The following is a 23816-nucleotide window of genomic DNA, read 5'->3' on the forward strand; positions in this document are numbered from 1 at the left end:
ATTATGAATTAAGTTTTGTTAGAATTTTTTTTAGTACTATGGTCCCCAATAGGTAAACATGTTTTTGTATGAGATGTAGTAGAATTTATGAGAAAGTTTGACCTGAGTGACATACTGGGAATTTTATTTACCAGTATAAGAATCTAGATACTAAAATTGAACTGTGGGGAGAAGGTCAAAGACTAGGATTGTGTCATTTGCCAGTATTTCTAATATTCACTTATAGCTTTGCCTGATCTTAAAGATATTTGTAGAGATGCTAATTTGGCAGATAAAATTTATTTACTTTTCAGCCATGTTTTTCTTATCTTGTAGCTGGATTGATGGCTAATCCTGGATTTTTTTTCCAGATTAGTAGATTAAATTGAAGCTAGGAGTACATTAGTAGAGATCACACTAATATACCCATAAACCATAAAGTCAGTGAGGGCAAGAATCTTTCTTCTCCAGGGTCTACAGTACTGCTGTGGACAAATGGATATTGTTAAAAAGTTAATTGAATGTAGAATTTAAAGTTGAAAGAATTTCTGAGGGATTGTTGAGAACCCAACCCAACTTTTCCCTCTGTCCACCTCTCCCCCAATCCAAATGTTGGCTGATTTTTTTAGGGTATCCAGTTTGAGGGTAACTTACATAAATTGCAACACTTAATGTTACTGAAAAGTTTCTGAGTAGTTGTATAAGTTAAATTTCTGGATCCCCAACTGCTCTATCACACTACTATAACCATGCATAAAGCTTTCTTACTGAGGCATGCATCCCTAGGCTTTAGTTGATACTGATAGTCTTTCTTGGGAATTTTATCTCTTGCATATATATCTATAAAATCTAAATAATCCTTCTGTTTTCATACGTGTGCTAACTTTGGTGTTAGATCAGTCCAATCCTTACTATAGTTGTTAATTAAATCAAATGTTTCTCTAATGCTTTTGGTCTGCTCTTTCACACCCACAGCTAAACCACCTGGCCAGACAGACTTCTAGTCAGCAGAGCCTAACATTTAAGTTCTTCGTTCATTTATAGCTTTTTTTTTGTTAAGCTGCACTGCATGCATTATTGGAGATAATGCCCTATGTTTTTTGCTTTGAACTATATTCTTTTCTTTAGTATATCTACCTTTAGATAGAATCCATGAAAAATGGATGTAGAAGAAATCTGGTCCAACCCCTACCTAGCTTTCTTTAGGAGTTCTTAAATTAACATGGAATTTGTGTGAACTTCCTGTAATAGCTGATAACTATTTCAGTGTAATTGGTTTCCTTTTTAATGCTATGTATTTTGTGCATTAAAAAAATAACCCACACCTGAGAAGACTTCATCAGATTGCAACAAGCTTCCATGACAAAAAAAGTTAACCTCTGCTCTGGGGAAATATTAATCACAAATTGAAAGTAGTCCTTACTAATCTTTATTTCTGTTCCCTATTTTGATTGTAATATAAGCAGTTAAATATACCTAAATGCATGCATTTAGTGTTACTAGTTGTTATACTAAGTTAACAGTTGCTTTCTAAAATTAGTGATTATTTGATTAAACTTACCACCATACCCAGGGGAAATTAAAAAATAACTACATAGGTCTTAATCCTTTCCTAATAAAATTTCTTGTGGCCAATAGAAGCCTCTCCAGGACATGAGGTAGATGAAGATGTGCCATAGTCAGGCTTTATCTTTAGTAATTGGGTTTTCACCACTTCTATGTGGGCAGGGCTGAGGTCTGCTCTCTCATATTGGCTTGTAAGCAAAGGAGATTGGGGGAGGTGACATGCCACATGAAGATTTGGTGGTTCACCAGTTGTTGGGAAGAGTGGTGTCCTTCAGATGCAGTGTTAGTACCAAAGTCAGCCCACAAAACTTCATTTGTAGCCAAAAAAGCCCCGAAACATGCATGTTGATGTGTCTTGTTTCCTAGGACAGTGATTATTGAATAGGCTGACAATCAGGCGTATTTTACCTGTTATAGGATAGAGTATCTGTTAGCCATTAGGAACTTAGAGTACTACAAATAATTCCTTTGTGCCCAATTTAGCATCATCACCACTTCAGAAACAGATCTTCCTAGCATTTTAGCAGTGCCAGGTAGAAGGTTAACATTGCAATATATTGTCAAGTTAAGCAACAAAGTGCCCTGAAGAGTTTATTTTCATCTTCCAAATGACTTCTTTTCCCATTGCTAAGGAAAATAGCCTTGAAGCGATTTTGAACAAAACTTTGTTCTAAATTTGGTGTTTGAAATTCGAATGCCAGAGAGGAAGCAAAAGTCATAGGAATTGTAATGGAGGGGGTAGAAAAGGTTCATAGAATTGCATAAGAGAATTAAGAGTTGAAATACTCATTGAGCACATGAGTATTTTGTAAACATAACTAAGGTGGCTTAACCCAGAATAATTTTCCATGTGTTACCCAGACTTAAAGCCTTTAAACTGTTAGTCTCTCAAAATGTCAGTGATAGTTGAACTGTGTGTGCCCCTGGGCAAGGCACCTCTTGGCCTTGCTTTGCTAAACCTAATGAAGGTAGTTGGACTAAATAAGGTAGGACAGCTAGGTGGTGCCATAGTGCATAGAGCACCAGGCCTGGAAATGATGGGATTCACTCATTCTTGAGTAAAAATCTGGTCTTGGACACTAGCAGTGTGACTGGGCAAGTCATTTAACCCAGTTTGCCTCAGTTTCTTCTGGAAAAGGAAATGGAAAATCACTCCAGAATCTCTGCCAAGAAAGTTGAACTCGACTGAAAAATGGCTGAATAAGAAACCCCTTACAGTGTCTCTGCCAGCTCCTATGTCTATGATCCTGACATCCTCTATTGAATGACTGCTTAAGTTAGAACTACAGTTATGCAACATTGTCATCTGAATGATCTGTTCTTCACTGAAGTTTACTATCAAAATTACCCAATCCAGATTATGCTGATTTCTATTGACTCCCAGGTTATTCTCCCTTAAGGAGTTAAGTACCTGTATCAGTGTCTTCCTTTCCTCCTGAACTGCTTCTTTAAAAAATCGTATTCTGAATTTAAGAAATAAGCATTTTTATTACATACATATTAAGTATTTCTATTACATATATATTAGCATAAAAAAAGAATCGCACATGAAACTTTAAGTCAAAGTTACTTTGTAATTTTTCCCTTTTCTCCCCTAACCATATCCCTGGAGATGATTATTAGACAACAATATGTGTATGTGTGTATACATATATTCTATATCTTGTCAGTTTCTCTGGATGCAGATAGCATCTTCATATGTGCTGTATAGTTAATGTGGGTATAATAGTAAAATGACTTAATTGCTCAAAGTTGTTCTTAAAACTATTGTTTATACAGCTGTTCTGGTTTTGCTTATTTCACTATTTCAAAAGTCTATACACGTTTTTCTGAAAACCAAGCTTTTTTTTTTTTTTTTTTACAGCACAGTAGTATTACATCATGTTGATATACCATAACTTGTCTAGCCATTTCCCCAATTTATGGGCATCCTGAAATTTCTAATTCTTTTCTGTCACAAAGAGAGTGGCTAACAAATATTTTAGAGCATAGAGGTTCTTTTCCTTTTTTCCTAGTCATCTTTGGAGAAAGACCTAGTGGTGTTATTGCTGGGTCTTGGGTGTGGGTAGTTTAATAACTCTTTGGGTATAATTACTGATTGCTTGAGAGGACTTCCATCAGAAATACTGAGGTAGTATTGCAAGTCCTCATCTTAGACACTCAAGGGGATGGTCACACCATAGATCTTTCAATTTCCTGGTCAAAAACTATTGACACAACCTTTAGCTGATCATCTCTTAACCCAAACCCATTTCTTATGATCTTTGATCACACCCATTCATCAGTTCTCTTTTCAGGCCATAACTTCAGGCTCTGACCACTTTGCTTTCTGCTCAGTCTTGATTTATAATTAAAAATGTCATTTATTGCCAAAACCCAATCCTAAGTTTTCGTGCCTAAGACAGCCCTAAGTAGACCTGGAGGAAGTCAGAGAACCATGCTGACTATGCTCAAAGCTGTTGGAGCCTTATCAAACCTATCTCCCACCTTCTCACCATGCCATGTATTTCACAAAGAAAATAGAGGCCGTTCTCTGTTAACTTTTTCTTATCCCCTCTTATTTGTTCCTAGACACCTTCACTCTCCTTAACTTCAGGTTCTGATAGTGAGGTGACTCCACCAAAGTCAACCCCTCTGTTGTACCCTTGATCCCATCCTCTCCTATCCCCCCTACTATTTTAGTAATTCCCGGCTAGCCCTTTTATTAGGACAGCTGGATAGTGCATTGGAGAGAGTGCCAGGACTGGAGACAGGAAGACTCATCTTCCTGAGTTCAGACCCAGCCTTAGATACCTAGTAGATGCCATACTCAGGGTAAGTCAGTTAACCCTGTTTGCCCCAGTTTCCTCATCTGTACAAATGATCTGGAGAAGGAAATGGCAGACCACTCCATTATCTTTGCCAAGAAAACCCCTAGAAGGGGTCACAAGAGTCAGACAATTAAAAAACAATTTTTTTTATTGCTTGATACAAACATGCTTGACTTTATTCCATCCTTCAACTTCAGCAAACTCAACTACCTTTTTTAAAAAATTCCACAAAATCCTTGTTTTTTCCCCATCTAAAACTGCCCTTTCCCAAGTTCCCAGTGATCCTCTTGATGGATGAATATGCTTTCTCAGTCCTTAACCTCCTAGTGCACTCAACCTGAACCTTTTTTCATCACTGAGAAAGCATTAGTTTAGCAGAACACATCAGATCTAAATAAGATTTTTTAAATGCCTATATACTGGTTTGGATAGGAAATGTGGCTTAATTATGTAAGCCAAAGTCCATCTGAAGTTAACCAGTGAAGGTTAAATGTCAAATCTATCAACAAAATTACTGAGTTAATGGTGGGAGGAACTGGAGGACAAAGAATGAAAATTCATTAGGCTTTAGCTCTGGAAACAGGTTATCTAATTCAGCCCTTTCATTTTACATTTGTTTATAATTTACAGTGCTTCAAAAATGCCATGTAATCCATGTAAAAAATTTTATAGTCATAATTTTTCTATAATTTCTACTTGAGTAAATAAGGGGTCCTCTGGATACAGGATATAATAAATATAATATCCTGTTTTTATCACTATATCCAGAGTAGTTATAGAAATTAGGAAATTATGTTCAATACCTTAGATTTCATACCCTTTGAAAGCATAATATAAGGAATTTGTAAACATGAACCGGGCACAGTGGAGAAAGTGCTGGCCTAGAGTTAGAAAGGCTCATCTTCCTGAATTTCAGTCTGACCTTACACTTACAGCTTTTCAATCCTGGGCAAGTCAGTTAACCCTGTTTGCCTCAGCTTCCTCACCTGTAAAATGAGCTAGAGAAGGAAATGGCAAACCACTCCAGTATCTCTGCCAAGAAAACCCCAAATGGGGTCACAAATAGTTGGATACTGTAACAACTGAACAACAAACATGAACCATACCCTTTTTTATCATTTCCCCCCAGAATTTTTAAGTGATGTCAATTTCTAAAATATTAAAGATGACAAATGATTCTAGAGATTCCTAATTTTCTGATGTAAGTACATCCACTTACAAAGATTAAAAGCCCCCTAGATTGGAAACTTTAAACTCGAGAAAAAAAAATTGCATCTTTATTTCAACATTATTTATGTCTTGTTTTCCCCACATTTTATTTTATTCATATAAAAACATTCTGAGAAGTTTTCCATTCTGACGTTTCCATTCTTTGGTTAGGCACAATTTTGCCACATCTGTTGTCCTAGCCATGGTCTTCAAGAATGGTTGTGACCAAAAAATTCCTGCAGCTCAAACCTGCACAAACTTGTCTGAGTTGGTGCTCCTATGATATACTTTACATTGCTGAGCTGTTTTGATTGAGTCTTGTGCAGTTTTCATTTTGATGGCTTAACCAACAAGAGTTTATAATCACTTTAATCTTGTGAAGAGAACAGTATTGAAGTAGGGCTAGGGGAAATGGTGTGATGTATTCAAGGTGTATTCAAGGCCAACTTTTCCATCTCCTTGCCCCCAAATAAATAAGCCACCTGAAATATGTCAGTTGTCTTCCAGTCATACCACTGATCAATTTATCCTAGGCTAAAGAGAATATGAGCTTTGTTTTTTTTTCCTCTTTATATTTAAACATTCATTCTTAAAAATTTTGAGTTCCAAATTCTTTCCCTTTCTTCCCTTCCCCACCCATTGAAAAGTCAAGCAATATGCTAATTGCATATGTGAATTTCCAAAAAAAAAAAGTGAAAAATTAACTATGATTCATTCAGCATTTGGAGTTCATCAGTTGAGAGCTTCATTTGAATGTATTTCAGTTTCTAAATAGATCTTAAGTAAAAGATTACCTTATGGCCACAGTTCTGATGAGGTGGCTAGGTGATGCTATGATAGACGACCAGCTCTGGAGTTAGGATAGCCTGACTTCAAATCTGGCTTCAGATACTTCATAGCTGTGTGAGCCTGGTGAAGACAACTGAACCCTGTTTGCCTGAGTTCCTCATCTGTAAAATGAGCCAGAGAAGGAAGTGACAAACCACTCCAGTATCTTTGCCAAGAAAACTGCAAATGGGGTCACAAAGAGTTGGACATTACCAAACAACAATAGTTCTAATAATTTATAAATTATTAAGTTTTCAGTGGAGTTATGATCAGGCAAATCATAGGCCATCTGTGTACTATATCCAAAAGGACATGTATGTATAAAAAATGAATATTATTTTATAATTATATATTATATTATAAAAAATAATAAAAAGTGCGGTCCTTTGACTGAGTCCAAATTTTGCCATACAAATCCTTTTATTAAGGGGATTTGTTCTGTAAAGTTTGGATTCAGTCAAAAGGCTGCACTTGAGGACCTAGAGGGCCACATATGGCCTTAAGGCTGCAGGTTCCCCACTCCTGATCTAAACTTCATCTTTTTGTTCACCTAGCACAGTGTATATTAGACACTTGTATGTTTATTAAATGGAAACAGCCAATATGTTACAAAAAAGAACCTTTTGTCCTTGGGGGGAAAAACAGGAAGCCACAAACAAATAAGGAAATTTGGTAAGGAGATTGGGATAATTATAATTTTTTGGTCCATTTGTATGTGGTGCATGATATAAAAGTTGGAAGAGGGAGCAGGAAACACCTAGCATGGAGTGCCAAGGCTGTTAGATGAATAGGAAACTACTATTTTGGGAGCCTTGTGGATTGTGAACTGTTATAGTAAAATCTGATGTGTCATTTTTGAGCCTCATGACCACCCAGTAAATTATAGGTCCTATTACACAGGTACCCATATTTCTCTTTTTCAGATGAGCAAACTGAGTTTCAGGGATTGTTAACTGACTTGCCCATGGTCTCATAGTGTCAAAGGTAGAAATGCAACCCAAGTTTTCCTAGCTTTCATACCTAACATACTGTTTGCTACTCAATTTAAAACTGTTTGAAGAAAACAAAATCAGTTTGTTTTAGGAAGATGTCCATTGGCAAACCAAACACATAATTTTACAGTGGCTAATAACCTCATTAATTTCCCTTGGTTTTACATGCTAGAAACCTAGAACTGTAAAGAACCTGTCTGATTATGTAGGAGAGAGACAGAAAGAGCTTTTGGTTCTTGATTTAATACTAATAAATATTGAACGTCAGAGGAAGGAGAAAATAAGTTATTGATTGAGCCTCAGACTTGCTGTGTACTAATAATTCCCACCTGAGGTCTGATAGAAGGTAAATAATGTTTCTGATTAGAGCCATTTGTAAAGAAGTGGTTGAGTTTCTCCAAGTATGTAAAGGGCAGTTATAAAAGTAATTAGATATGTCCTCCTTGAAAGGTAGCACAAGGAACACTTGAGAGTCAGCTGCATAAATACCAATTTAGGCTTCAGAAAATATTTGAAAGTTGTCCATCAGTGGAAAGCCCTACCTTAGGAAATTGTGGGTTCCAAAGTTAGTGGCCTTTTATATAGGTCTAGATCATAGGTGGGCAATAGGGGCTCCTAGAATGATTGGGGGGGGGCTGATAGTGGCCTCCAGTGTAATTGGGGGCTTTATAAGGAGACCATGGAAGCAGAAGGAAAGAAGAGAGGATAAAATTTTGAAAAACCATTTGTACATGTATCCCCTGTTGTGTAATAGTTAAAATTGTAGTGATCACATTATTTTCCAAACACACAAAATGCAAGTTATAGCCAATCAGGTCTTATCAAGCAGTGTTGGTAGGTTAGCTGGCCACACATTGTTGGGAAGTCCAGCATGCATTGCCTAGAATGTGTGCATGTAATGACCTGTTTACATTATGATACCACATGGTTATGCGATGCAATATTGCACCATCAAAATTTCAATGCAGAACCCCCCACACACAAATTTGCGATAAATTATTAAATTTAAGGTGTCATTTAATATTTTTTTTAAATGATGCAAATTTTTTTAAAAGTCAAAGGGTTAAAGAAAGCAGATTTTCAGGGGGGTGCTGAGTGATTTTTTTCAAGGGGCAAGTAGGCCAAATAAATTTGGCAACCTCTGGTCTAGATGAACACTTCCTATTTTGATAAGAACTGGACCAGATGACCCCCAAAGTTTCTTCTAATTCAGATTCTGTGAGTATTCGAATTAGAAAAGTCTGTAGACACCCATCTAGTGCAATTGTTAAATTATACCAGCAGAATTGATATTAGAACCCGACTTTGCTTAAGGTTCTTTACACTGTCCTAATTAGCTGCAGGTAATAATATTCCATTCTGACTATGCTTTTTTTTTTTTTAAAGGATACCCTCCCTCAAGCCCACTTTATGTAAGTCACTTCAATTATCTACCTAGAATACCAGAAGTCATATTGGTTTATTCTAAATAATTTTCTTTTGTAACACAATATTCCCTTCTGACTATCCTTCTAAGGACTGTTGTGTCTGACTTCATGATCCCATTGGGGTTTTTTGGATTTTTTTTTTGGTCAAAGATACTGGATCTGTTTGCCATTTCTTTCTTCAGTAAATTTTACAAATAAAGAAACTGAGACCACCAGGGTTAAGTAATTGCTCCCAGTCATACAGCTACTAAGTATCTGGAGTTGAATTTGAACTCCTGACTCCAGGTCCTGCTCTCTGGTGTCACCTAGCTGCCCTTTTGAAAGGTACTTTCCCCTCAAAACCATGATGTAAGCTATGTAATCACTTCAATCATCTATCTAGAACACCAGAAGTCTTCTACTCAATCAATCGCAGTAGAGAGGAAGTCTCCTTTCGTGTTTCTTCCTCACTGTGTTCTTGGAGTTGGTCACTAAGAGGCGCCATTACCTTAGTTATACTAGAAACTAAATCTGCCTCCATTCCTTGAAACTCTTTAAAAGTCTCAGTGTGTCTAACCTAATGCTTTATTCCGTCAGGGTTAAAAAAAAATTCTTAAAGAACATTTGAAAGTGAAATCTGTGCAGGCTCAACATATTGTAAATGGAGAAATGGGAAGAACAGGATAGTCAAAGTCTCAAACTTAATTATCCTACTGTAAATACTTTGTTAGCCATATTCCTTTTGCATGGTGTTGGAAACATCTCACATAATAGGTTCATTGACTTTTGTTTAAAGTTATGCTCTAACTTCTGGTATATCCACCTCCATGATATGAATGTTAGAATGACATTCTGGAATATCTTCCTGGTCAATTTGTCAGTCATATTTGCTTTGTTGTCTTGCATTTGAGTAACTTTAAAATAGGCTGCTAGGTGGCACGGTGGATAGAGCGCTGGACCTGGAGTCAGGATGACTCATCTTACTGAATTTAAATCTGGTCTCAGTTTCCTCATCTGTAAAATGATCTGGAGAAGAAAATTGAAAACCACTCCCATATCTTTGCCAAGAAGACCCCTAATAGGGTCACAAAAAGTAGGTGATGACTGAACAAAAACAAAAAATGGAGTGGTTAGCAATTTTTTATTCATCTAACATCTTCTTCCACAGCCTTTTAAGCCAAAGATTGAATTTTTTTTGCTGCATTCTCTGTAAATCTTTTTCACTTCATTTTAATAGGAATTTACTGTTTCTTGGGCTAATCTGTTCAAAACAGCCAACTCGTTTCTTACAAACATTTTGTTTAATTATTTCTCACAATCTTAAACTATACATTACTCAGAAAGGAAAGCTAAGATTCACTTTAAAGGGAGTATGTAGAATATAGAAGATAATTAAAATTCATTGTGGGGTCAATTACATCCCCAAACTATCAAGTTTTTAAAATACTGATTATGGTACATATAGAGCAGTACAACAGATTCCTTCACCAGAGACAGGATTTTTATAATCATATGAGGCCTTCATAAAATGCTGAATAAAGTTGTTAAACTTTTACTAACTTAGATTGTAACCATCAATAGGAAATATGAGTAGCATTTTGCAAATTGAATTTTCTTTCCACTTGTGGATAATAAGGCCTTCACTCATGACAGGACAGTTTACCTCCTTATCTAGCAGAGTTATTTGGAATTTAACATAGGATCTGAAATTAGAATATATTGTCTACCATTGTGTAATGCAGCTGTCTGAATAAATTTGATTTTTGATGCCATTTAAAGAAAGATTGCAAATATACAAGAAACAAAGTGATTGAAGTGCACAAAGCATCTTCATTAAGCCTATGATTCAGAGGGTGAGAATTGACTGTAAGCAATACGGCTTCCTTATGTACTTTCCATTTAGACTTTTCATATTTTGAAAATATAGCTGTAGCTTTAGTTTGTTTAAAATAATTGAATATAGTAATTGAGGACTCTTCTAAATTGAGATAGAGAAGTTATTTATCCACAAGAATCCTAAACTTCCAAACATCTATATTTACTTTACAGTATTTCCTTAGTGCCTGTTATGTGCCAAACACTGCTGAGCAGAAAGTTACAATTACTAACTGGAAATCCTGGATTTTTCCATTAAGTGTCAGGTGGAAACACAAAACAGGTGCTAGAATTCTTGTGGGCAAGGTGCTGTCCTGAAAGAGAGAGGAGAGTTAACAAAATTAAAAAAACCCTGCCCTCCTAAACCATTTAGCAGATGGAATGTACCATTTCTTACCAACAGTAGATAAAGCTTTTTAAATGGCCTAACATTGCATCTAACCTGATGCTTTACTCCTTTAGGCTTTAAAGAAAAATTCTTAAAGAACATCTGAAACTAGAATCTGTGCAGGCTCAACATTTTGTAAATGGAGAAAGGAAAAAATAGGATAGACAGTCTCAACCCTAATTTTAATGTGATCCCATTGTTAAATCTGTTGTTATCGTCATATTTGGCCACATAATGAGAAGACAGGTCTCACTGGAAAAGACTCTGAGGTTGGGAAAAAAAATAGAAGGCAAAAGGAAAAGGAGATGGCAGAAGATGAGATAGAATTATGGAAACAATGAACATAAACTTGAACAGACTCTGAGAGATAGTGGAGGACAGAAGGGCCTGGCATGCTATGGTCCATGGGATCACAAACAGTTGGACATGACTGAATGCCTGAACAACAACAATATAGTCACATATTTCCTTAGCTATAATACACAGTTGCTGTAACACATGATATCATAGATAATTTCATTAGAATTACAAGTCAGTGTGATGTAAGGTCTGGGAGAATTTGTAAAAAAAAAAAAAAAGGCTAATTTCCATGTCACAATATAAAGTTTCTCAGTGCTTAGCACACTGTCTGGCACATAGTAGGTACAATAAATACTTATTGAATTTCCCTAATTAGCCAAGAAGGACATACTGTCAAAAGTGTAGACCAATTAGTTTATTTCCTTTAAAAAATAAGCAAACTTCTTATTTGTCTTGGTGAGGAGAGAGAATAATTTGCCATATTAAATTGGGGGTATTTCACTGATAAAATACTAATTCTTAGGGTTTTTTTTTAAACATAAGGAGTTATTTCCTCTTTACCTACAGTTCCCCTGAGAGCATGACATTTCAAGAAGAGAGACGAATTCAAAACCTCGAACTTGGCATCTAGGATACAGACTAACTAGTCGAGAGTGATATTTAGAGCCTCAATTCCCTCCCCTAACAACTATGTCTGGGGAAGGTAGAGTGAGAGCAGTATTTCCATTTTAGAGAGAAAGAAGCAGAGCCCGAGAGAAGAAACTTGCTTTGTCCAAAGGTCACAGCTAGTAAATAGCCCACCCAAAGACTAGTACTCTTTCTTTTCCTTATATGGGCTGACATGTCCAGGTAAAAGTGGAAGTTGGGGCCTTCGATTAAACGTCTCAATATTGAATTTCTTTCGAGGAGCACTTTCTATAGAAATTGCTATTGGGAGATTGGAGAAGAAAGTGCCGTTATAGACCATGGGAAAAATGAAAGGCCAGACTTTGTTTAAAAATTTTAAAAAGAAAAAGAATATAGCCTAGAAAAAGAAAATAGCCTAGAGGTGGGGAACCTGCGACCTTGAGGTCATATGTGGCCCTCTAGGTCCTCAAGTACGCCCTTTGACCGAAGCCCAACTTCACAGAACAAATTTCCCTCCCCTGGTCTAGACTCTATCCCCTGAAAGGCCATCTTCATTTAACAGTGGGAAAAAGCTGGGATTTCCGAAAAAATACATCTCTCCACTTAATACCGAAACGGACGAAAACGGCAAAAAAAGGTCTTCTTTGCGATTTCTGAGAACAAGTAATCCAGTTCTGTTCTACTCCGCCACAACGCAAAAGGGATGTTGTTTTTGTTACTGGATGGGAAATTCTTTGAGAACTTTTATCTTTCCCATCGCACTCTGGGCCTAGCACGGAGCTCCCCTGTACTTAATGAAGTTGTACGAGTGTAAGGAAATCCCTGCCCAAACCAGCTCCCCTCCCCGCAAATATGTACCAGTGCTAAACTGTAATTTGAGGCTTGTACAGCAAATACCATTGCTCTACAATTCAAATAGGGCTAGTGATTTCGTACTTGAAGGTGTGTGTGTGCCTAGACATTAACATATTTTGTGGAACCCGAAGATCCTATGTGGCTGCGAGCCACAGTCATCTGGAGGACTTCGGGCTCCCTCAGCCTCCCGCTGTCCTCAGTTATGCATCTTCAAGCATGAGCCCAAAGGGGCTGAGGGTGGCGTGAATCCCCAATCTTCTGCAATCTGTGTTTAATTTTCTTTTGTCTTTTTTTTTTTTTTATTTTTGAGAGAGGAGGTAGGGGTTCCCAGAAGGGCTGGCTTGAGGGGACTAGAGTGGAAGTGTGAATGAGGGGGCTCAGTATTGGTAGACCCTATCGCCTCCATACTTTTCCTTGCTTTACATCTTTTTTTTGCTGGAGTTCCTAGGTTAAGGACTGTTTTCTGCGACAGCAGAGGGCGATTTCAGTGGCAAGTTTCCCCCTTGAGCACCACTCACTTTTTTCACATATGGGAGAGGGCCGGGGGTGGGGGGTGGGGGGAGTTAAAGCAGGAGCTGGGGTTGAGTAGTGTAACAGGGGCAAAATCCCCCATCCCCACACTTTTTTGGGGGGAGGAGAGTTTGCTAAAAGGGCTAGTTTCTGAGAGCTGAAGCGGCAATCTCTGACAGGACCCCCCACGACCCCAGCCCGCACTTTTTTCCCAGCTCTTTTGAGGTGTAGGGTGGAGTTGTGGAAGGTTGTAGGAGAAGGACCCATTTCAAAAGGTGGAGGTGCTGTGGCATGCGACCTCAGTGGCTGAACCCCCTCCTCAACCCCTCCATGACCCTAGCCCGCACTTTTTTTTCCAGCTTTTTTTTAGGAAGGTGAGTTGGCTGTGGGTGGGTTCGGAAGGATCGCTTTCAGAAAGGAGAGGTGCGATTAAGTGGGACCTCAGTGACAAGATTCGCCCACGACCCCCAACTTTTTCCTTTTTTCACTCTTTTTTTTGGGGAGGAAGCAAGGAAGAAGGTCCCTGGAGGTCTGGGAGAAGCTAGGATTCCTGCTCCACCAGCATTGCCTCCGACCTACCAAGTTCTGTGCACGACTCTTGGTCAGTCCTTACCCTGCTTCTCCTGGGCATGGGGCGCTCCCGGAACACCGCTCCCATCCCCATCTTCCCCCCTCCCTCTCCCTCACTCTCAGGAAAGGAGTGAGGAGTGAGGTGGGAAGGGAGGGCGGGGCGGGGGCCGAGTCACGTCTGGATGGGAGCCAAGTTCACAGGCTCAAGCCAATGTCGTCTGGAGAGCGAACGGGGCGGTCCGGCTGGCTGGCTGGGGCCTGGGGGCGGGTGGGTGCGTGCGGAGCCGCCTTTTCCGCTGGGTGTCACTCTGGGGCGGGAGGGATGGCTCGTTCAAAAGCACCGGGAGGGGGCAGCGCCACTCGTCTCCAGTGAGCGGCCAGCTAGGGAGGGAGGGAGGGCAGGCAGCCGGCAGCCGGCAGCAGGCAGGAGCCGAGCCCAGGCAGGACCTCAGGACGCGGCTCCCCGCCGCCCAAAACGCCCTGCCCTGCGTCCTCCTGCTCAGCCTCCTCTACTCTCTCCGCTTGGGCGGCCGCGAGAGCCGCTGGGGGGAGGACAGCGCCCGCCTGCTGCTGCTGCCCCCGGCGCCGGCGGCTTCGAGGAGAGGAGGACGGGGAGGACGGGGAGGAGGAGAGGCAGGCAGGAGGAGCAGGGGCGGCGGAGGCGGCGGAGGCCACCCCTATGCCGAGAGGATGCTGGAGAGCGGCGGCTGCAAAGCGCTGAAGGAGGGGGTGCTGGAGAAGCGCAGCGACGGGCTGCTGCAGCTGTGGAAGAAGAAATGCTGCATCCTGACCGAGGAGGGGCTGCTGCTTATCCCCCCCAAGCAGCTGCAGCAGCAGCAGCAGCAGCAGGCGGCCGCGGCGGAGCAGTCCCAGCCGAGCCCTCCGGCCGCCCCCGCCGCCGCCGGCCTCGAGCCGCCCGCCAAGCTCAAGGAGCTGCATTTCTCTAACATGAAGACAGTGGACTGCGTGGAGCGCAAGGGCAAGTACATGTACTTCACCGTGGTCATGGCCGAGGGCAAGGAGATCGACTTTCGGTGTCCCCAGGACCAGGGCTGGAACGCAGAGATCACGCTGCAGATGGTGCAATACAAGAACCGCCAGGCCATCCTGGCCGTGAAGTCCACCCGGCAGAAACAGCAGCACCTAGTCCAACAGCAGCAGCAGCAGCTTCCGCGGGACCCACATCCGCACCCGCATCCTCACCCACAGCCGCACCCGCACCCACAGCCTCCACAGCAGCAGCAGCCGCCACCGCCGATGCCGCAGCAGCAACCCGGCCACCGCCTCCTTCGCAGCACCTCCAACTCCGCCTGAAAGGGTAGAGGGCAGCTACCCCCTCACCCAAGGCAGACCAGGTAAAGTGGGTAGATGCTGTGGCTGGAGATAACGGGATGTCCGAGGCCCCCCCAGGCTGGAGAGTGATTGGGAAGAATGAGAGGGGCAGGAGGAGTGAATGTTGAGATTATGCAACGGAAACAGAAAAGAAAGCGAAGTTTCTGGACTAGAGGAAAGGAGGGAATGGGGAAGGTCTACCCTGGTCCCGGGCACGATTAGGCAATTCTGTTCGACCCGCATGTTCTACTTTTGGCCAAAGAAGGTCCGGTGTTAGGCGCTGGGGAGTCTGCTCTTGGAGCAGAGTCGGGCAGGCAGAGGGGGAGGGAAGGAGAGACAGTACAGAACAGAAGGGCTTCTCAAGGGAGACTGTGCCAGCTGGCCTGGAGCTGTGTTTTAGGAGACCATTGTTGAGAATTGGTTGGTCAAAGGAGAACAGGGATTTGGCAATCTTTAGCGCCATCCGCGTCATTCAGTGTCATTCATTACTTTCCAGGTTGAATTAAAGAACTCTTCAGAAAGTTGGGAAGAACACATTTCTGTTATCTTCAGTTAATCGGGAAACTAAAACAACTCCCCTGGACCCCAACTAGACTCAAGTATCTTGGACCTCACCTTCGTGGTAACCTGTGACTCGCCCCCCTCCCAATTAGTTTTCTGCACAGGCCTCATCATGATGCAGGGAAGAATTTCGAGTCGAAGTCGAAGGAATTTCCAGTCATGAAGACTTTGTTATTTATGAACCTTGGAATGGCTCTTCTAGGATGGGAAGACTTCTAGGAGAGATGCTGTACTGTAATTTTATTTTAATGTATTTTAATTTGCAATTATTTATTAGTTTTTTAAATGCTTGTTCTCAGACATTTCTGAATGTAGGCCATTTTCTAGAAGTGAAACAATTTGTCAAACCCCATTTGTTAATTAATGATAATAAGCCCTGATCCTTGGAGATGTGAGAAGGGAAAGGGGAAAGGGACAGGAAGAGACACTGAGAATTCATTTATTTATTTCAATGAGACCTTAATAAGGGTCCTGTTTGTCACCCATGGTTTGTCATGACAAGTTGACTGGACAACATGCTATGATGTTTAAGTTTTTTTATTTGATTTTCCCCTAGAGCTATATTTTGGGTAGAAATTCATTAAAAGCAATTAAATGTTAAGAATTGTGTATTTATGAGAATCTAATATTCTAGATACAGCTTCTCTGAAAGGGGAAAAAAAGATATTGAAACTTGATTTCAAAATATTTATTAAAAAAAAAAACCAACCAGCTGTCTTGAAGAATTATCAGATTTCTCTTTCAACCCTGTGGGGCTGGGAGTGGGCCAGAAACAAAATGTCTCTATGTGAAAAACTTTAGCTAATATATACATGGCAGACCTAAGTAGGAGATGTCTTTTAAATTCTGTTATTTTGTATATTAACTTAAAAATATGTGCTTAGTTAAATTATTTTAAAAAGTAATAGGAGAATATTTACACTTTTGGTTCAAGTTTTCAACCCCTTCTGATTATGGGCTTTCTCCAAGTCTCTTGTTTGACTTGAGTTTAATTTTCTGACCTTTTTTGCATTGATGCTTGAAGACTTCTTCAGTCTAAAGTCCAGGTTATAAATATTTGAAAGAATTTGAACATTCATAACTTTAGTTCTTGTAGTGAAAATGCATCGCTGAGAGAAACCTACAATTGTTTTGCTTTGTAGATCTGCTAGATTGTGAAAAGGTATTGGTTTCTTGGTATTCTATTAACAAAACCCTGAAATTAGAAGAAGTGGGGGGGGACAGAGAGAGAGAGAGAGTGTGTCCATATGGATGTGCCAATTCCATGAAGAGTCCTAAAACCTCACATACCTTTAGAAGAAAAGAATGGTAAGAACCTGAAAAGAGCAAGTTATTTTTTAAAAAGCCTTTAGATATTAATCACTTATTTATCTACAGAACTATCTGTTTTTTTTTTTAATTCTTTAGCCCCAGATACCCTTTTCATCACTCTTTGAAGACTTGTGGGCATTTGACTAATTTGTAAGGTATAGTTAAAAGACACACAACCAATTCCTTTTTCTCTAACCCTTGTCGTAGTTTCAAGGTCAATCACTTTTGAGGGGTAAAACTTGATAGAAGTCTTGAAGTTTGGAAACTTCTTTAAAGAAAACTCCAACAATCTTAAAATCAATCCAAAAACTCTCATCAGGACTAATTAACCTGCATCTCTCAGATTGTGACTGAAAACTATAATGTAGATTGCTGAATAGCCAAAAATGACTTTGCTGTTCTAAGGTAGATTGTTGCTTGAACCAGAGTTGAAAGATCTTATTCCAGATTTAACCAAATAGATTGTAACAACTGCTTTAGAATTAGTCTACTCACTGTTAATCTTTGTGGAAGAAGAAAAGGAAGCTTTTCTACTTTAAATAAGGACTTCCCTAGAGTCATCATGATATAGCTTTCCTACTAAACCCATCAGTTTTTCAAGTAAATTCATGTGTCTTTTCAGAATCCTATGGCTCTGAAAAGGGACTATGAACATTGTCAAGTCCAGCCTCTTTCCCCATGTAGGGAACTACTTATAAATACATCAGAAAGGAGATTTCCCATCCCCTGTTTGAACAGCACTTCAGTGATGGGAGAACTCATTAGCTAGCAAAGCAGCCCTTTTAAACTTCATAGGGTTAATTCCATATGCATTGGGTAAGATTTGGACCAGGTATCTAAAATGGGTGTACTTTTTAAAAAATGCATATAAATCCTTTTCTTAAAAAACAAAACAAACCAACAAAGGATAAATTGTTCCAGTAACATGGAAAACACCACTTCTGATGTCCTTCTCTGCATCCTAGTATTAAAATTGGAAGGGTCCTCAGAGGTCATTGAGTATAAGTCCTTTCAATTTACAGATGAACCGGCTCTGATAGGTTAAGTAATATGTCCAAGTGAAATAACTAGTGTCAGAGGCAGGATTTGAACCCCATCTCTTCTGGACTGTTAGTCTGGCATTTATCCACTGTGCTTGTTTATATGCCTAATCATAGCTTCTATATCCGGTTTGTTCTTGATGGAAGTCACCAGTCCAGAGGCACCTTGCCCATCAACTCTTTAGGCATGTTTTTGTGCTCCTGGCTGCTTACTGTAATATTAGCTATGAGTGGTGAATTTGGGGGGTCATTGGGTCTGATTCCCTGGTTAAATCTGAACAATCAGATAAAGAATTTTAAAGTTGAGGCTTTAGAGATCACATAGTCTAGGTCCCCTTAAAACAAGCCTCTAGTCATGCAGTGGAAGAGTTAGGAAAGTTAATGTCTCATGATGTTTGTTAAAATAAGTGAGGTGGTAATAGACTACATTGACCTAGGTTTTTCTGGTTTGCAAAATGTTTCACATTCATTAGCTCAGTTGAGCCCCTTAAGCTGGTGAAGTAGATAGTGGGTCACTCTTCCCATTTTACAGCCAAGGAAACTGAGACTCAGAGGTGGTCATTGCCCAAAACAGATTCCATCCCAGGTCTTCTGACTAAAGTATAGTGTTTCTGTCAGTTCCTTAATGAATGGCCTCTTGAAAACTGGTGTCTATCCAGGTGCTGCATGGCACATTAGAAAGACCCCTGACTTTGGGAGTCAGGAGATTTGGGTTCATTCTTGGCTCTTCCAGATGCCACCAAGGGCACCTGGAACAAAATCACTTCTCTTCAGTTTCTGCAGCTACAAGATGAGGTTACAATAAGTGACCTTCCAAATCTATTCTTTGCCTAGAAATTTTAAGGGAAAATTTTTCTTTTTTTTTTTTTTTTAAGGTGCTAGATTGCTTTAAAGGTTGTTTTCATTGTTTAAGTTTAATATGTTTGTTAGGGGGCAATGTAAAGGATCTGCTAGAAGTACAATGCAACAGTTTCCTTCCAAGATTATTTCTCTCTGTAGCTCCATATGCTTACTTATAAAATGAAGATAATACCTGACCCTTACCAGCCTCTCAAGGTCTTTTGAAGACCAAGATAACAGTCAGACTCATGGAGAAAGGTAAAATTTCCCCCTTAATCTAAGATAATAAAGGAAGGAGAATGTGAATTGAAAATTTCACTCCCAGACCAGTACAGAATGTGAGCATTTGGAAAGCAAGAGAAAGGGAATTTGTGTATTTTGACTTTTGCTCCCTGAGTGCTTGGTACCTGGTAGGGGCTCAGATATTTGTTGAATAAACACAGGCTGCTGCTCAGCATCCCAGAAATATTTGAACATTGTATTGCCTCACTTTCCCACTGTCCTTCACCCCCTCACACGCTTTGGCCAAACTAATGTCTAAGGCCAGGATAGGCAGACAACATGTCAACTCTAAAGGTTCTGTCATCAGCCCGTTTATAGTCATAAAGGAACGTTAGCAAAATGTGTAATCGCTTGACAGGCCTTGCTAGCTGTCATCCTGTTCTTCCTGTTTCATATCATTATTCTTATTTTTAATGAGAAGCAGCTCTTAAGAAGTTCCAGGAAAATTGTCAGGAAGCCTATGAAACGAACTCTGAAATGCCTGATTCTGGCTCTTTCCATTTGCCTGTACTCCCAATTCGACAGACCAATAAATTAAGGACAGAATTGGTTGTCATTTGAACCACTGATCCAAGCACTTATGATGAATGGCACACACACACACACACACACACACACACATACATATATACAGTGAGCTCTTAATAAATACTTGTTGACTTCATGCCTTGGAATTCACAGCTTGCATCAAACACCCCAAATTTTACTTAAAAGATTTGCAGTGTTTGAACTTTATAGTTGGGCAACTAAATAGATTACTGTGAGCTCACCATTATCAAAAGCGTCTTTGTTTTCCTCATTCCCTCCTGACAGTTTCTTTGGTCCAGGTGTGCACATCATTTCTTTTTCTTTTCTTTTTCTTTTTTTTGAAGCAGTGTGGAAGAGGGGTCTGGAGTATGGCCTTTCAAAGAAGCCTGCTCACTCAGGTAGCATCAGGAACTGGCCTCTGCTGTTATCATTTAAACTTATTTCAGGACTATATCCATTTGTTGTTTTTTTCTTAGTGGTCACAAGAAAGCTTTAGTCTCTTGGCCAATAAAAATGTCCAAAGTGTAATGTCAATTAGCTGCATGACTCTCAAATCTTAAATTAAGAGTTTTATGACTTGGTTTTACAATGTTCTCTAGGGGGAATAAATCCAGTCTAATTCCAAACAATGTACAATGTCACAATAGTTGAAAATGACTATTATTATTTTTATTTTTGAGAGGGATTTTTTTTGTTTCCCTCTCAGATAGTTTCCCCAGAGTCCATTTGGGTCCTTGTTTCAAACTTTTTCATCCATTTCCCCCGCTTTTTCTGAACAACAGCTTCCAGAGTTAAATGTGTACTAGTGGTGGCAATTGCCACAAACTTACAGAAAGTAGTGAAATATTCTACTCACTTGTTGGGAACGTTGTTTAACAACACCAGAGTCCAGGATTCAACAGTTTTTACTGGAAAAGAATAGGAAAGGCTAATTAATGAGAACCCAGTATCCTTAGAAGCATCTTTACAGTAGTCAATAAATGATGACAACCATTGTTTTGAACTGAAAGTTGATGAAGTAATGTAGGGAAAGAAGCAGGTTTTGGTAACAAGAGGCCCCCTGAGATTTCTTAATATTGATTTTCCAGAGGCAAGATGGTCTATACATCCTTTGCCTGTTGCATTCTTCAATAATCCCTTTTCTTTAAGGTTCCATAACATTTAACAGCCAGTTTCTGAAAAGTGGAAGGTGCCACAATATACGAAAAGTTTTCTAGCACTTTATCCTTGTGAACTGACTAGTGTTATAATTTTAGTGTAAATAAGACATTTCTGAGAGATTTCTGAGAGATGTCATTTTTTTCATATTTTTTTCAATATACATTCCATTTCCAACAAAGAGCTATCTATTGAAATGACCTGTTGGCTTCTGGAAAGACTTCTTATACCAATATGTGCTGTCAAGCCACAGGTACTAAGTGGAGAGATACGTCAGAGGTCCGGGCATTTCAAAAGAAATCAGGCACTTACCAAAAAAGGGTGTTCCTTAACCTGTCTTAACAGAAGGAAAAAGCACATTGTTTTTGAAGGGTTAGGCTTTGGTTTTTTGTTCTTTCTTTTTTCCTTTTCCCATCATTGACATTCCCTGGGATTTCCCAACAAGGGAAATTGCCAAGTCTCCCCAAGGGAATTTGAGTTAGATTTCATAACACTGATTCCTTTGTGTCCAATTTGCCTTGAAAAGGCATAGATTGAGAACCTGGCTCCTAGTGAATTGGCTTTCTTGATACATTCCAGGGTTTCATGACATATGTAAGGATGAGGATTAGGCCCTGAACTGACAACCCTTGGGCGAAGATGGTGGTGGAAGTGGTAATAGTGCTTCAAGAAAAGCCAAGGAAATCCCCTGTCTTACTGACAGACTAGGCTTTCCTTTTACTCATCATTATTGGCATCCAAAAGACTTAATAACTGCTGATTGGGGGGTTTTACTGCAAGAGGTGAGAGGTATAGAGGTGGGGCAAGTGACTTTACAAAGGACCTGGGTTCAAATCCTACCTCTGTCTCTTACTCCCTGTGTGGCCTTAAGGGGTCACTTAACCCCTCTTGAACCTCTTTTATTTTTTTAGTTGTTATCAGTTGTGTCTGACTCTTTGTGACCCCATTTGGAGTTTTCTTGGTAAAAATACTGGTGTGGTTTCCCATTTCTTTCTCCAGCTCATTTTACAGATGGGAAAAATGAGGCAACCAGGGTTAAATGACTTGCCCAAAGTCACATAGCTAATAAGTGTCTGAGGCCAGATTTGAAGTCATGGAGATGAGTCTAGCTGCCGCCCTGAATCTAACTTTCCTCATCTATAAAATTAGAGGGTTGGACCCGATAACCTACCTCTATGGTCCCTTCTAGCCTCCTTCGGCGTGCTGAGGATAAGAACATTACTATGACCATTACTATGACATAGGTACTATTAGTATTTGCATATTGTAGTTAAGGAAAATGGAGCTGAGATGTGGTTAATAGCTTGCACAGGGGGGGCATCAAGGTGTCACAATGGACAGAGCATTGGTGCTGGAGTCAGGAAAACCTGAACACTTTCTTGCTGTGCCCCTAAGCAAGTCACTTAACCTGAATTGCCTCAAAAAACAAAACAAAACAAAACAAAACCCCGCAACTCTCCCAGGGTCACACAGCGGGTAAATATCTGGATCAAAATTCACACCCATTTTCCTGATTCCAGCACTCTTTCCTGCTCCCCTCCAGGTGCATCTCCTTCTCCCCTTCACGTTGCTCCTAAAGATCTGCTGAAATATCATCACTGGAATTCTTTATTTGGGTTAATGGAAAATTTTATCTGAAGAAGGAACTATAAGGTATTTGGCATTTTAGCTGTTTATACAAAGCTTCTTATGACGTTAGTGATCCCAAACACATGACATTGACTGGAAGTTAGGTCTCCATTTCTCAGATCTCAGCACTTAAAAAAATACAAGGCTTAAAAACTTCCTAAGCAAAAGTTAAATAGTTCCTATCCTTCTTTCTGGTGAAGAAGTCATGCTTTCTGATATAAGAAGCAGAGAGGTAGTAGGGTAGAAAGGAAGAGACTCCCAGAATGGGAGTCAGGAGTCCTGGATTTTAGTCTCTCCTCTGCTATTAAATTATTGTTGTTCAGTCATTTTCAGTCACATCTGACTCTTTGTGACCCCATTTAGGGTTTTCTTGGAAAAGATACTGGAGTGATTTGCCATTTCCTTCTGCAGCTCATTTTACAGATGAAACAACTGAGGCAAACAAGGTTAAGTGACTTGCCCAGGGTCATACAGCTAGGAAATATAAAATTTGAACTCAGGTTTTCTTGATTCTAGGCCAGGCACTCTATTCGCTGTGCCACCTAGACTTCACTTTCCTTCATTATAAAATAAGGTAATTGGATTAAATTGATGCTAATTTCAATCAGTCAGCAAATATGTCAGTGTCTACTCCTCTCCATGTCTAAGCCTATGATCTGTGATGCTATGATCGAATTTCCTCATTTGTAAAATTAACACCTATAGATGAATCCCTAGGAAACCTTCCTGCTTTCATATTCTAGAATTCTACTACTTGCCCAAGGTCATACTGAGAACCCTAAGTGCCTCATTGCCCCCCCCCCAAAAAAAAAACAAAAAAAATTCCAAAGCCTTCATACCCTTTTTTTCCCCACCTAATTGACTTCTTCCTTTCATCATAACCTATAAGAGAGATAAGTCTCAAGAATTTGCCTTGGTGAGGATTGATGTCATTGTTATTAGTAAACACACAGAAAGCCACAGTATACATCTTCCTTCATCTTTCAGATATTGACTCAGGTAAACCAAGTGGGGAGGTTAAGGATGTTATGACTTAAAAAACAAAAAATGATTGTTAGCAATTGCCGGATGCATTTTGGTATGTGAGATTTAAAAGATGGGCATTCCAGTTTTATACTTCACTGGGGCATGTTATCTCAGCTAGAAACAATATGAGGTAACCCTTGGCCTTGTGTAGAACTGCCTAAGTCAGCTGTTCATGCTTTTGGCCAAACATTGAT

The 23816-nt window shown here is 39.8% G+C and overlaps 1 protein-coding gene across 1 annotated transcript; it reads left to right on the forward strand.

The window, feature by feature from the left end:
- The first annotated feature begins 14097 nt into the window (after positions 1-14097).
- Positions 14098-20804, forward strand: PHLDA1 (pleckstrin homology like domain family A member 1). The gene is given in 3 exon segments (XM_069094775.1): positions 14098-14358; positions 14360-15270; positions 15744-20804. Coding segments are annotated over 2 exon segments (1131 nt in total). The 3' UTR covers positions 15230-15270; positions 15744-20804.
- The last annotated feature ends 3012 nt before the right edge of the window (positions 20805-23816 follow it).

Source organism: Petaurus breviceps, unplaced genomic scaffold, assembly GCF_028583685.1.
Source record: "Petaurus breviceps papuanus isolate PSGF00001 unplaced genomic scaffold, PetGlider_PUasm1.0 221, whole genome shotgun sequence".
Classification (NCBI taxonomy): domain Eukaryota; kingdom Metazoa; phylum Chordata; class Mammalia; order Diprotodontia; family Petauridae; genus Petaurus; species Petaurus breviceps.